General features: G+C 38.6%; 2 protein-coding genes across 3 annotated transcripts in view; both read right to left on the bottom strand.

Annotated features, from left to right (window-relative positions):
* LOC110159127 (WD repeat-containing protein 26) overlaps window positions 1-2,725 on the bottom strand; it is a 39,237-nt gene extending 36,512 nt beyond the window's left edge. The window contains exon 1 of one of the 2 annotated variants that reach the window (XR_008633452.1): window positions 2,318-2,448. The gene's annotated coding sequence lies outside the window, so the exon portion shown is untranslated. Of the gene's footprint in view, window positions 1-2,317 lie in introns of both variants that reach the window. The other variant, XM_020923685.2, reaches the window with a different exon arrangement.
* A 2,246-nt stretch (window positions 2,726-4,971) lies between these two features.
* adcy3a (adenylate cyclase 3a) overlaps window positions 4,972-12,923 on the bottom strand; it is a 76,478-nt gene continuing 68,526 nt past the window's right edge. Inside the window, 1 exon segment of the mRNA XM_055163795.1 lies at window positions 4,972-12,437. Within this exon segment, the coding sequence (XP_055019770.1) occupies window positions 12,258-12,437 (180 nt within the window). The 3' untranslated portion in view covers window positions 4,972-12,257.

Raw genomic sequence — 12,923 nt, 5'->3', positions numbered from 1 at the left:
GGACTGAACTCGAAATAAACCTTGACTAAACAAATGCAAAGCCAAGATTAAATGGATAAAACCGCATATTGAAATAGGTTTAATTGTGTCTATTTTTAAACCACTGTTGCCAACTCAGAGTCAGACGCTTAATCCAAGTATTTAAATATGAAGTGATTTTTAAATATTTGGATTAAGGACATATTGTGACACAACACATTATTTTTAAAGGAGCACTATGGAACATTTTAGCGGCGGAGGGTCTGACACAGCAACACCTCCTCGTCTTTTATTGCTTTGCCTGGAATGTTCCACGGTATGGTATTACACTTTTACAGCCTATAACTTGCATTTATTAAATTACACGAGTTACACACAGACCTGACGTGTAACTTGGTCTTTGGCTTGTCTCCATGGAGATAAATAAATGTAATTCCATACGACAGAGCATGAGATCTCAAGACAATGGGGATGTAACGAAGTCCAAATCTCTCGGTACAATATTTATTGCGATATTTTGGATAGTTTAGGCTAATATAATTGAAGATAGGACACGTTTCTGCTTTTAAAAGACCTTGAAAAGTTTTTGATTTGAATTATTTCCATCATAAACCCAAGAATTCAAGTAAAAATGTATTTCTTCATGTTGTATGCACTGAAATGAATCATGGGATATGTAGTTCCCGATGTTTATAAGCTGTTGTTTCTATAAAATTTAGCCTGATGCATCAGACGGTTTCACTTTGTGGAAACTGTCTGACCTCGCAGCATTAGGATTTGTTCACTCGATGGTAGGCGGGTGCTTTTTTTATTTAACCAGTTGCTGCTATTTGGTTGTGATGTATGTAATGCTCCAAATCCCGAAGGACAGACATGTCAAACTCAGGCCCAGGAGCCAAATTTGGCCCACAATATAATTATATTTGGCCGGCGAGATCATATCAAATTTGTATTAGAGCTGCCCGCCGACTAAAGATAGACTATAGAGACATTACTTATTTAAAAATGTGTTATTATTTTATATTCTGCTTGTTCTGGATTCAGTGTTTAAGCAAAATTATTATTAAACATTTATTTAAATAAGAAAAGGTTTAACATTAGATATCTCAAAAGAAGAGAAAACATGCAGATGTTGTTGACATTTTTCAATAAATATTTAGTTTAGCCCACGGCTTAGTCCCAGTTTTTAATTTTGGCCTCTGTGAATTTGAGTTTGACACCCTTGCCATAGGAAGAAGGACAATAACGTCTTTCCCCTTGATAAAATTCACCAAACATTCTCTTTGTTCCAGCTTTAAATCCTCGATCTCGGGAATCATTGGCAACACAGAATGTACATCTCTTCCCTGATTGGCTGGTGCCCGAACTCGCACTTCCGGGGTTTATACGAACCGTCTAGTGTTTTCTGATTCCTGATCTACTCGCTGGAGAGAAATGAAATTGCGCGGAGGCACTAGGTGGCGCCAGCCTGACTACTATAAAACCATGCATTTAAGAAAAAGGACATTCTGATATTGATATAATCTATATATTGTGACAGCCCACGATATTGTCATGAGACTTTTGACGATGCGATATCATGATATTTTGTTTATTGTTACATCCCTACAAGACGATGTAAAAAGTTAATCAGTACACCAACCTGCAATGCCCCCTTAGTATTACCCTAAAATAAACTAAATAAAGTATGGCCAAAACCCAATCAAAACAAACAATTATCTTAAAGATTCGATATTACTCAGAATTTATTACTCTGAGCTTTAAGTCGTGATATAATGGTGTTATGTCATCATAAACAAACCTGGAGTTGTGTTTCATTCCCACGCGTTTGCGTAATCCTTTAATATTTGTCTGTCTACATCTCCACACCTATAAACAAAATGCTCTGTTCCACCTTGTGATGTCATGCAGTGGTTGTTTTCAAGTTAACCTATAATTTACTTGTACGTTTAGTTCAGTAGAGATTGGTAATTCCAGGTCTGAAATTATCCAAATGAATCCAGTGATGTTGTGTGGAGTTTAAAAAGACAAAAGGAGCATTTCCTGTATTACAACATGACATCACGAGGTGGCACAGAGTGTTTTCCGTTTGGGAGAAGAACAAAGCTCAAAAAAATATGCAGGATTTGCGCGTTAATCATGTGTGAATGAAGCAAAACACAACTCCAGGCGTGTTTTTGATGAGGAAACAACATTAAAACAGAATAAAAAAATTACTCTTTAAAAGAAAAGCCACGCATGAACATAGAAAAACATTTCGGACTACAACCATGTCCCAATGTCAACCCAATGACCCCAGGCCCCCCCGGCCCCCCCTCCCCTCGCACCGGGGACTTACTTGAGCCCTAAATCGTGTAAATGTTGTCCTATGAGCCGGATCACATCTTCTTCGGACTGGGACAGGCGCTTTTTCTTCTTCCCCGCCGAGGAGACGTCGATCTGCGGGCTGCTGCTCAGCTCGCTCGCCGCTGTCACTCCATTGTTGTTATTGTTGCTCACGGAGTTGCCATTATTGTTGGAGGAGACAGGCGGGAGTCCATTGGCAACCTCTCCCGCTGTCGAGTCGCCGTTCTGGGCTCCGTTGCGGCATGACAGCTCGGTCTGCCGCTCCTGCCCGGTTCCAGTTCGCTTGCATTTTCCCGACACCGCGACTTTGAACGCTGCGCACCGCTTCGGAGAGGGACGACGCGGGCCCGACTCACTGACCCAGATGCAGCCGAGCGAGAGCGCCTCCACTGCGGCCAAGTCTCACCGTGTTTACCCGCCGCTTTTCGACGCGGAGCACGGAGCAGCGGAGGCCCGGGTTACTCCGAAGCCCGCATGATGTGGGATCGCGGGGTTCTGTGCGCTGTCAGGGCCCGTTTTTACGCACAGAAGTGGCCGGATCGCGCTTGTTATTGTTGCGCTCGCAGACAGCTGCAGCCTTGTTATGGACATACGCAGTGACGTCGGCGGAAATTCCTGCACGTTTTGTCCAGGCGCTGCGTCACCTCCAGGGGGCGCCACTGGACCGCGTTATAAACATAGATCTATAATAAAAACTTGTATTATACATTTTTTTTTTTATATTTTATTGTAGTATATATTATTTTATATATTCTTTTTATTTATATGTTATTTTATTATATGTTATTTTTATTATTTAATTTGATTATTTTTATTTAATATTTTTATCTAATGTAATTCTAATCAGCTTCATAAACACCACAAAAATACAGTATATGTAGGATGACCAGACTTTTATTATTTTATTACTTATTTATATTTTATTTTATTAAATATTATTATTTAGTTTTTATACACTTTTTAAATATATATTATTTTATATTTTATTTTACTTTTTATTATTTTATTTTATTATGATTTTATTATAGTTTTATGGTTTTAAGGGGGCAAAATTTGCACAAATTAAAGCTTCATTCTACTCTGTCATGTTCATAAACACCACAAAAATACAGCATATGTAGGGTGACCAGACATCCCTATTTATACACGCTTGTTATTTATTTTTTATTTATTTATTTATTGCATTTTATTATATATTATAATTTTATTTGTATTATTTTACTTTAATTTTTTTATTTATATATAATTTTATATTTTATTCATATTTTATGTTTTTTTTAACTTTATTATTTTATTTTATTTTATTTTATTATGATTTTATTACAGTTCTGTAGTTATAAAGGGATGTCCAGTTTTGTAAACAGGTAAAATATGTACAAAATAAAGCTTCATTCTACTGTGTGGCATTTTGGAGCAAGAGTGCAAAATTGTGAATATCAGCCATAGACTCTATGGCATAGAGTCTAATCAACTTCATAAACACCACAAAAATACAGCATACATAGGGTGACCAGACATCCCTATTTATACACGCTTGAACACAAAACACTAAAAGTCAAATGGATTTCTGATTTTTAAACTATAAAATGAAGAGGCCACAACATTTGTGGATGAAATGGTTTGATTTTATGAAGAGGAGACACCACATTCACTTCAGTTTTTCCATTTTCTCAGACACAATTCCTGTCTCTCCAAAGTCCAAAGTGGTTACTGTTATCTCACTTTAAACTGATTTCATTGCTTCCTATTCAAACTAGTACAACCAGACGTCTCCATTTACCCGAGACAGCCCTGTGTCCCCTGTACCAGCAGATTTATCAAAAAACACTGATATGTCACAGTTTTATACAAGAAATGTCCCAGATGTCCTTATTTTTGACCAATCTGATCCCTGTCAACAGTAAAGAGAGGCATAAACTGTCATTTGTTTTGATAAAATCCAGAAAAGCTGCTTAAAAATGACCAAAACACAAAGAAAAAGTGACTATACTGACTCACATCAGTGCCGAGTGCAGAACAATTTTCCTTAATTACACACTCATTTCACAATTTTATTATTACAAACTAAACTAAACCAGACATGACCCAGTTTTTTAGTTTGAAAATCTGGTCACCCTAAGAAAATATGATTATTATACATGAATCATTTATCTCAGTACAAGTTTAGAACAGGTTGAACAACATGTAAACATGAAATCACAGGTCTAAACAAGAAAATATAGGGCTGGTTGCATAATACATAATTGTAGGCTTCTCTATGCAAATGATTGGTATTATGCAAATTTGGTGGTATGCTTGAATGAAAATAGAATAGACACTATAAATGATTCTTTTTAGCTTGAAAATAAGAGTCCTGTGCACCCATTTAAGAGAAACTAAGGATTAGAACTTTCTACAATGTGACAACTGAACTTACTGTAATAGAAAATAAGATTAATTTGTGGTACTTTGTCTGTTTATGTCTTTAAGATTTAAGGATGTGTTCATACTTGCACACACCTCATCAAAACTGGAACTAAACCAGGACTAAAGCAGAACCAAATGAACCCAAGTGCAAGCATTCATGGTCCACAGTGGATTAAAGTAAAACTGTCATTAAAAAACATACATGTGGTTTTGTTTCTTCTTATTTTTTATTGATCTCACCTTAAGAGGACATACAGTATAAGTTAAATCAAAGAGGGCACACGAACAGAATCTCTTCAACTTAAAGAAAGACGCAAACCTCCTTCAAACCAGCCTCTTCAAACTTCAAATAGGACCCAAAACCGGGAATAAAACTCAGACGAACTCGGATCGATTTGAGCGACGGGACGGTGTAGTTCTGCTCTTTCACCACTGTCGGCGCTGTCTGTCCTTTTAGTGTCAGAAAATAATAAGTTAAGCAGACAGCAGGAGACGTGGACCACTGGGACCATCCTCCTGCAGATTTGACTGACTGTTTCACTTTTTGGAGACAAACCATGTAACTTTTCTGGTGGGAAACATGTTTGTCTTCATGGAGATGACATTGCTTTGCCTAGAATGTTCCCCAGTATGTTAAAGGTTGTATGGAAGATTTTCAAATGAAAGAGAAATGCAGTGACAGTTTTTCAAATGTTGCGCTTCGCTCCTCTTCCCCTTCTCTTCTTCTTTCAGTGACATCAAAAACAGACTTTCTTTTGCAGTGAACTGGTCGTGGATTCTTGTCTGCAGTTACAACACACTTTGTGCAAACTGAGAGGAAGCTGCAGTTCGAAAAAGACGCTAAGAACCGCTGTTTTGGTTGAGTAAACAGCATCAGTGCATGAGAGGCAAACTTAAACCACGTAATCCCCACGCGCCGGCAAGTTGGTGACGCTAGAAACGTAGGGAGTTTGACTGACAACCCAACAACCAATAGATAAAGAGGTAGCCTTGTTATCTATTGGTTGATGTTTATCTGCCCCCACCACGTCCACAGCTGATGGATTTTCATTCTTTTTTTTTTTTTTTTGTCATCATAATTACAAGGCTGCTGCATCTCTATAATTCTATTTTGAACTTTCATCGACAATTTGAAACAAAAATAATCCTCCATACAACCTTTAAACTCACCCATCTCAGTGCTGAAGTAGGTACCGTATTTTTCAGACTATAAGTCGCACTTTTTTTAATGGTTTGGGTGTTTTCTGCGACTTATACTCCAGGGTGACTTATATATAAAAAATTCACACTGACAGCCGCGAGAGGCTCTAGTTTTGTGAGTCAGTATCTGCTCCTTCTGTTCCTCCTGTATCGTAGACCGTAGAGATGAGTTATCTACGGTGATTTTACAAATAAATTTCCCCCAAATTTGTGTAATTTAGGGGCTGTCCACACGACAAAGTTTTTTGGTCAAAACAGAGAAGTTTGTTTTCGTTTTGGTCATCGCCCACACGGAGCCGGCGTTTCGGGTGGACGAAAATTGAGTTTTTTGAGAACGGGTTCCAGAGTGGAGAAATCTGAGAACTCCGGCGCCGCGTTGTCATGTGGCTGAGTAAAACCGCAGCTTTGGGACAACGATCGTCGGGGTCCTCTGATGCAAAAACAGAAAAACAAAACAGCTATATTTCTGGGATACATCTAAAATAGGCTAAATTACCTTAAAGTTTAAAAAACGGTGCTGAGATCTGCTCCGTTGTCATGTGGATGTGTATATTTATTGATCCGGCACGTGTTTTTTTTTTTTCAACCCGCAAAGAAAAAAATCCAGGAGCGTTGTTGTGTGGACATAGCCTTATAGTCAGGTGTGACTTTTATGTTTTTTCTTTTTCATTACACATTTTTTAGCTGTTGCGACTTATACTCCAATGCGCCTTATAGTCTGAAAAATACGGTATTGATGGCATTAGACCAAGTTACAGGTCAGATCTGCAAGACAAGCCTGCGCACAGTAAAGTTACATGTTTGTCAATATATTTTAAAGCAATGACAACAAGAGTAATTGAATAAATAAAGACTGTGGGACATCCCAAGCAAAGCAGCACCATCTCCATGGAGACGAGCAGGTGAAGCAGAAAAATACTACGTTATATGGTTTTGTAAATATCTGGTTTCTTGAGTCGACAGTGGTCAAAAAATACATTGTACATTTTTCATATTCCAATTTACAAGTCCATTTTACCAGTGATAGATTAAATTTTTTTTTTTCTCACCAAAATATCTGACTTTGAAAACAAAAATATAATGTTTTGCAACAAATATTTGTCAGTGTGTTGCTTCTGCTTGACCTATTAACCACACAGAAAGAGCTTTTAACCATGTTTTAATGCTGTTACCTCCTCAAAAACAGACCTGGAGTTGTGTTTTGTTTCATTCACAGGTTTGAGTAACTCTTCATTATTATTATTAGTCTGTCTATGGCTCCAAATCTCAAAATGCTCTGTTGCACCTTGTGATAGTAGTTTTAAAGTTAACAGGCACCTTTTTTCCTTTTCTTTAGTATAGATTGGCCAAATTATTCTCATGAAGGTGAGTTTAAAAAACACAGTGGAGCACTTCCTGTATTACCACGACATCACAAAGTGGAACAGAGTGTTTTCAGTTTGAGAGAAGAGCTTCTAACACCTAAATATGCACTGTTTGTGTCAACAAAATTCATGTATCATTTGTTCATTTGTTTTTCAATATAAAACCAAAAATAGGAAAATGAAAAAAACAATTTTCTTCATTATTTGTCACCAAAACCAAAATTTAAAAAACAGATAATGATTTGTTTCTTCAGTTTTCGATGTTGTGTTTAAATGAAGAATGAAAAAAAACGGATAATAGCTGATTTTCGTTTCCGTGACGAAACAACAATGCTGGACTGAACCAGGACTGAACCAGGACTGAACCAGGACTGAACCAGGACTGAACCAGGTCTAAACTAGGTCTAAACAAGGACTGAACCAGGACTAAACTGGTCTCAGTCCCGGTCTCAGTCCTGATCATCCGCTAGTCTATGTGGGTGCACCTCCGGGCCTTTTCCGATACTCCTGGTTTAGACCTGGTTCAGTCCTGGTTTAGACCTTTTTTAGACCTGGTTTAGACCTGGTTTTGGACCTGGTTTAGTCCTGGTTTAGTCCTGGTTTTGTCCTGGTTCAGTCCTGGTTTAGACCTGGTTCAGACCTGCTTCAGTCTGAAACGAAAAACGGTTGTTATTTGTATTTTTCCATTCTTCATTTAAACACAAATTCGAAAACTGAAAAAACGAATCGTTATCTGTTTTTTCATTTCGGTTTTGGAGACAAATAATGAAAAAAATTGTTGTTTTTTTCGTTTTCTTATTGTTGGTTTTATATTGAAAAACGATTAAACGAATGAAACACGGATTCAACAACAAAACAACAAGACAACTCCAGGTCCGTTTGCGACGAGGAAACAACATTATAACACAGATCAGAAAATATCATAATACAGGCGTTTTAAAACCTTGGACAAAAACCAAAGAATCAAATACAGAGTCGCCACGTTATTTTTCAAAGTGCTTTTTTGTTCCCAAGCCTGAGATTTCTTACAGTAAACAGCTGTGGTCCGAGCTTTGGCATTGAAGCCGGTATAATTATTATTATTTATCATTGGCACTTTTCACACATTTTCATTGTGTAAGATAAACAAAAAGCGTCACCCCATAGTATTTCTGTAATAAATAAATCTGCATAACCATAACACTCTATATTTACACTGCGTTTTCTGTCCATAAATACAACTAAAATGAAATTACATTATAAAAATACAGTTTAAAGGGGAAGAAAGAGAGAAAGAGAGAGAGAGAGAGGGAGGGATCTATTGCACTTAGCCCATTTTCAGCTCACGGCAATGGGCTTCACGATCGGCACAGACCCCTAAGACTTCCGTAGGCATTCTCAATATTTTAAATGGTTCAAAATACAATGTTAGGACATAAGTATATTTAATTTTTTTTGTGAGATGTAGCTATTGTCTGGCTAAGAGTGGAAGGAGAACAAAACCTACTTTCTTTTTGTGCTGGAATCTCAAAATTGTTAAAGTTAAAGGTTCACCATGTACATTTTCTAGCGGAGGGTTCGTCATTTTCTTGTTTCCATGGAGATGCTATTGATTTGTCTTGAATGCTCCACAGTTTGGTATTAAACCGATTCACTCAAGGTCAAGTTAGATGAGTCAGATCTGCGGAGAAGTGACGACGCTTACAGGAAGAATGCATGTTTTTCAAGATATTTCTATGGAGTAGGAAAGCTTTCAGAAATATTTGTGGGCATATTTGTCTGTAGTTGAGCATAAAATAAATATTCTGTAAACTCGAGAATGAGTCCAGTCGTACGTATAATGTGTTGTGTGAATTTTATCCATCAGAATATGAATTGAAAAGTTACAACGTCAAGAATTACAATCATGAAATGAAAGTTTACGATTACGCTTTCTTCAGTACGAATACTGTCATGGTTTAGTCCTGGTTCAGTCCTGGTTTAGTCCTCCTGGTTCAGTACTGGGATCAATCCTGGTTTAGTACTGTGTTAGTACTTTTTTAGTCCTGTGTTAGTACTTTTTTTAGTCCTGTGTTAGTCCTGTTTTAGCCCTGGTTCAGTCCTCTTTTAGTCCTGGTTTACTCCGGGTTTAGTCCTGGTCTGGTCCCAGACTCAGTCCTGGTCTAAGTCCTGGTTTAGTCCTGTTTCAGTCCTGGTTTAGTCCTCCTAGTTCAGTCCTGTCTTAGTCCTGTCTTAGTCCTGTCTTAGTCCTGTCTTAGTCCTGTCTTAGTCCTGTCTTAGTCCTGTCTTAGTCCTGGTTCAGTCCCGGTTTAGTCCCAATTTAGTGCCAATTTAGTCCCAATTTAGCCCTGGTTCAGTTCTGGTTTAGTCCTAGTTCAGTCCTGGTTTAGTCTTCCTGGTTCAGTCCTGGGACCAGTCCTGTCTTAGTCCTGTCTTAGTCCTGTCTTAGTCCTGTCTTAGTCCTGTCTTAGTCCTGTCTTAGTCCTGGTTCAGTTCTGGTTTAGTCCTAGTTCAGTCCTGGTTTAGTCCTCCTGGTTTATTCCAGGTTCAGTCCGTATGCGGCGCAAAAGTTCGGCATCTCGATCGATGTTTCTTCTGCTCAATAAAAAATGCCGTTGAAGTGATGACATATTTTTGATATTTTTGACAGTCGAGTCACATCTGCAAATTCGTACAGAAGAAAGCGTAAATCATAAATTTTAATTTCGTGATTGTAATTCTCAATGTCGACTGGACTAATTCCCGAGTTTACGAATATTTTTTTATGCTCAACTACAAACAAATATGCACAGATTTCTTTTGTACGCACATGAATATTTCTGAAAGTTTTCCTACTCCATACATTTCTTTTTGCAATCCACTTAACATTTAATCACTCTTTGACAAATACAATCATACAAAAAATTACATCTCCATGGAGACGAGCAGGTGGCGTCGTCCCCCTGTCAGAAAAGTTACCTAGTGTCCCTTTAAAGCAAGATAATCACAAATACGTCAAACCTCAACCTCACTGTTTAAAGAAGCCGCAAATATTATTAGTTAAATACATTATTAGTTATAAATAACGTCATAATTTTGCACTTTTGGATTCGTTTACGATCTTTGTGCAACACTTGAACCTCAAACTCGCTGTTCAAAGTCGTTTCAAGTAACTTCAATCCTCCCGGACTTTGTAATACTAAAAAAATTTGAAGGTTCTGTTGTCTGTTTTCCTTCCACCATAACTTCATAGCTGTGATAGGCACTTCCACTTTATACCTTTATAATTTCATGAACAGTCCTCTCTGTGCTACAATCTAAAACCAATCTCCTACATTCATCAACACGGAAAATAATCTCGTGTGTCCTTAAACGCCTTCGTGCTTCGACCTCGGATCGGTTCAAAACAAGCTGAAAACTTCCAGTGTTAAAGTTCCGCCCACACGCACACGTCTGTCCACTGCGATCGACACATTTTAAACACCTTAAGTTATTCTGTATTTGTGGAAAGATAGAGCCAAGGTTACACAAGCGTTGGACAGTTTCCTTGAAAAATGATAAAATGAGGTTTTTATGAACTCTAAGATTATTTTTTTGGTTTTGAGATATGACAAATTACAATATCAGGTTTATTGTCAATGTGAAAACTGTCAAAAAAATGAGAAAATAAAAAATATATATAATTTAGTCTGGATAATAAAGGTACTCGATGATATTTCGCACTTTTGTGGTTAACTGCAGCTGAGGCCCGATCGCGGTTTGCGGACACCCTGCTCTACAGGCTCAGGGTTCTCTCAGAGACGGTCCTAGAGTCCAAGTCCTAGTCCAAGATGAGTCCTGGTTTAGTCCTCGTTCATTTCTGGCTTAGAGCTGGTTTAGAACTCATTCAGTTCTGGTTTAGTCCTGGTTTAGTTCTGGTTTAGTCCTTTGTTCAGTTCTGGTTTACACCTGGTTTAGACCTCGTTCAGTTCTGGTTCAGTTCTGGTTTAGTCCTGGTTTAGTCCTGGTTTAGGCCTGGTTTAGGCCTGGTTTAGGCCTGGTTTAGGCCTGGTTTAGGCCTGGTTTAGGCCTGGTTTAGGCCTGGTTTAGGCCTGGTTCAGTCCTCGGTCAAGACCTGGTTTAGACCTGGGTCAGCTCTGGTTTAGTCCTCGGTTCAGTCCTGGTTTAGACCTTATTTAGACCTGGTTTAGTCCTCGGTTCAGTCCTCGGTTCAGTCCTCGGTTCAGTCCTCGGTTCAGTCCTCGGTTCAGTCCTCAGTTCAGTCCTCAGTTCAGTCCTCAGTTCAGTCCTCAGTTCAGTCCTCAGTTCAGTCCTCAGTTTAGTCCTGGTTTAAACCTGGTTCAGTTCTGGTTTAGACCTAGTTCAGTCCTAGTTCATTCCCCTTTAAAGTTCTGGTTCAGTCCTGGTTCAGTCCTGGTTCAGTCCTGGTTCAGTCCTGGTTTAGTCCTGGATCAGTCCTGGTTCAGTCCTGGTTCAGTCCTCCTGGTCACAATACTACACCACCCTAAAGGAGAACTGAAAAGATAATGGGAAAAAAATCATTATATTAATCTATTTTTGTCCAAAAAGTTACATACTGTGACTTTAAAAATAACATAATAGACTCATATTGAACATTTTAACTTTGCCAACAAATTTTTGTCTTCTAGAATACAGATTGTACAACTGGGACTTGCACTATATATGACTTGAGTTGAGTTTTGTTATTATTGCGAAAGGAAAAGTTTAAGGATCGGTCTATCATTCCACAAATAGAAACAAAAACGTACATCATTTGAAGTTTTAAGCTTGGCATTGTGAATCACTTTAAGGAAATATAACTCTTCTATTACGACCTCTTGGCATGTTTTACCATTTCTGCTGGTCCTCAAAATGGCAGCCCGTGTCTTGCGAATGGTTAAGGAAACAGTGGTCGATTGGTTTCAGTCCGATTTCAGGAAAGTTTCAGTTTTATTGTCTGTTATTTGTATGAAAATTATTGTCTTTGGGCGGGTTCTTCAGTCCTTAGCTGTCCACCACCTGATGCGGCAAAGTAACAGAGGAGCCGTTAATGAAGGAGCCCTGTTTGTCCCGCCCCTTTAAGAAGTACGTGAGCAGTTCGCCTTTGCCTTTGACAAAAATCGGCCCCCGACGAACGAACCGGAACCCGTACTCCTTTAGGATGTTGTAGCAGTCCTCCACCACCTGAGGGCGACAAACAAAATATATTAAAGCAGGGAAGAGGAAGAGGTGTATCGTTCGTTCATTCGTTTTTCAATATAAAATCAAAAATATGAAAACGAAAAAGCAACTGTTTTCTTCATTATTTGTCTCCAAAACCAAAATGAAAAAACAGATAGTGATTTGTTTTTTTCAGTTTTTGATTTTGTGTTTAAATGAAGAATGGTAAAAAACGGATAATTTGTGACTTAAACTGTGACGCCGGACTGAACCAGGACTGAACCAGTACTAAACCAGGACTGAACCAGGACTGAACCAGGACTGAACCAGGACTAAACCAGGACTAAACCAGGACTGAACCGGGACTGAACCGGGACTAGACCGGGACTTAGACCGGGACTTAGACCGGGACTTAGACCGGGACTTAGACCGGGACTTAGACCGGGACTTAGACCGGGACCGGGACTTAGACCGGGACCGGACCAGGACGGGCCAGGACCGGACCGGGAC

This window comes from Boleophthalmus pectinirostris, unplaced genomic scaffold (assembly GCF_026225935.1).
Source record: "Boleophthalmus pectinirostris isolate CB_2022bp ecotype Guang Dong unplaced genomic scaffold, ASM2622593v1 HiC_scaffold_6, whole genome shotgun sequence".
In the NCBI taxonomy this organism is placed as follows: Eukaryota; Metazoa; Chordata; class Actinopteri; order Gobiiformes; family Gobiidae; genus Boleophthalmus; species Boleophthalmus pectinirostris.
This window is presented reverse-complemented; position numbering and strand designations above follow the sequence as displayed.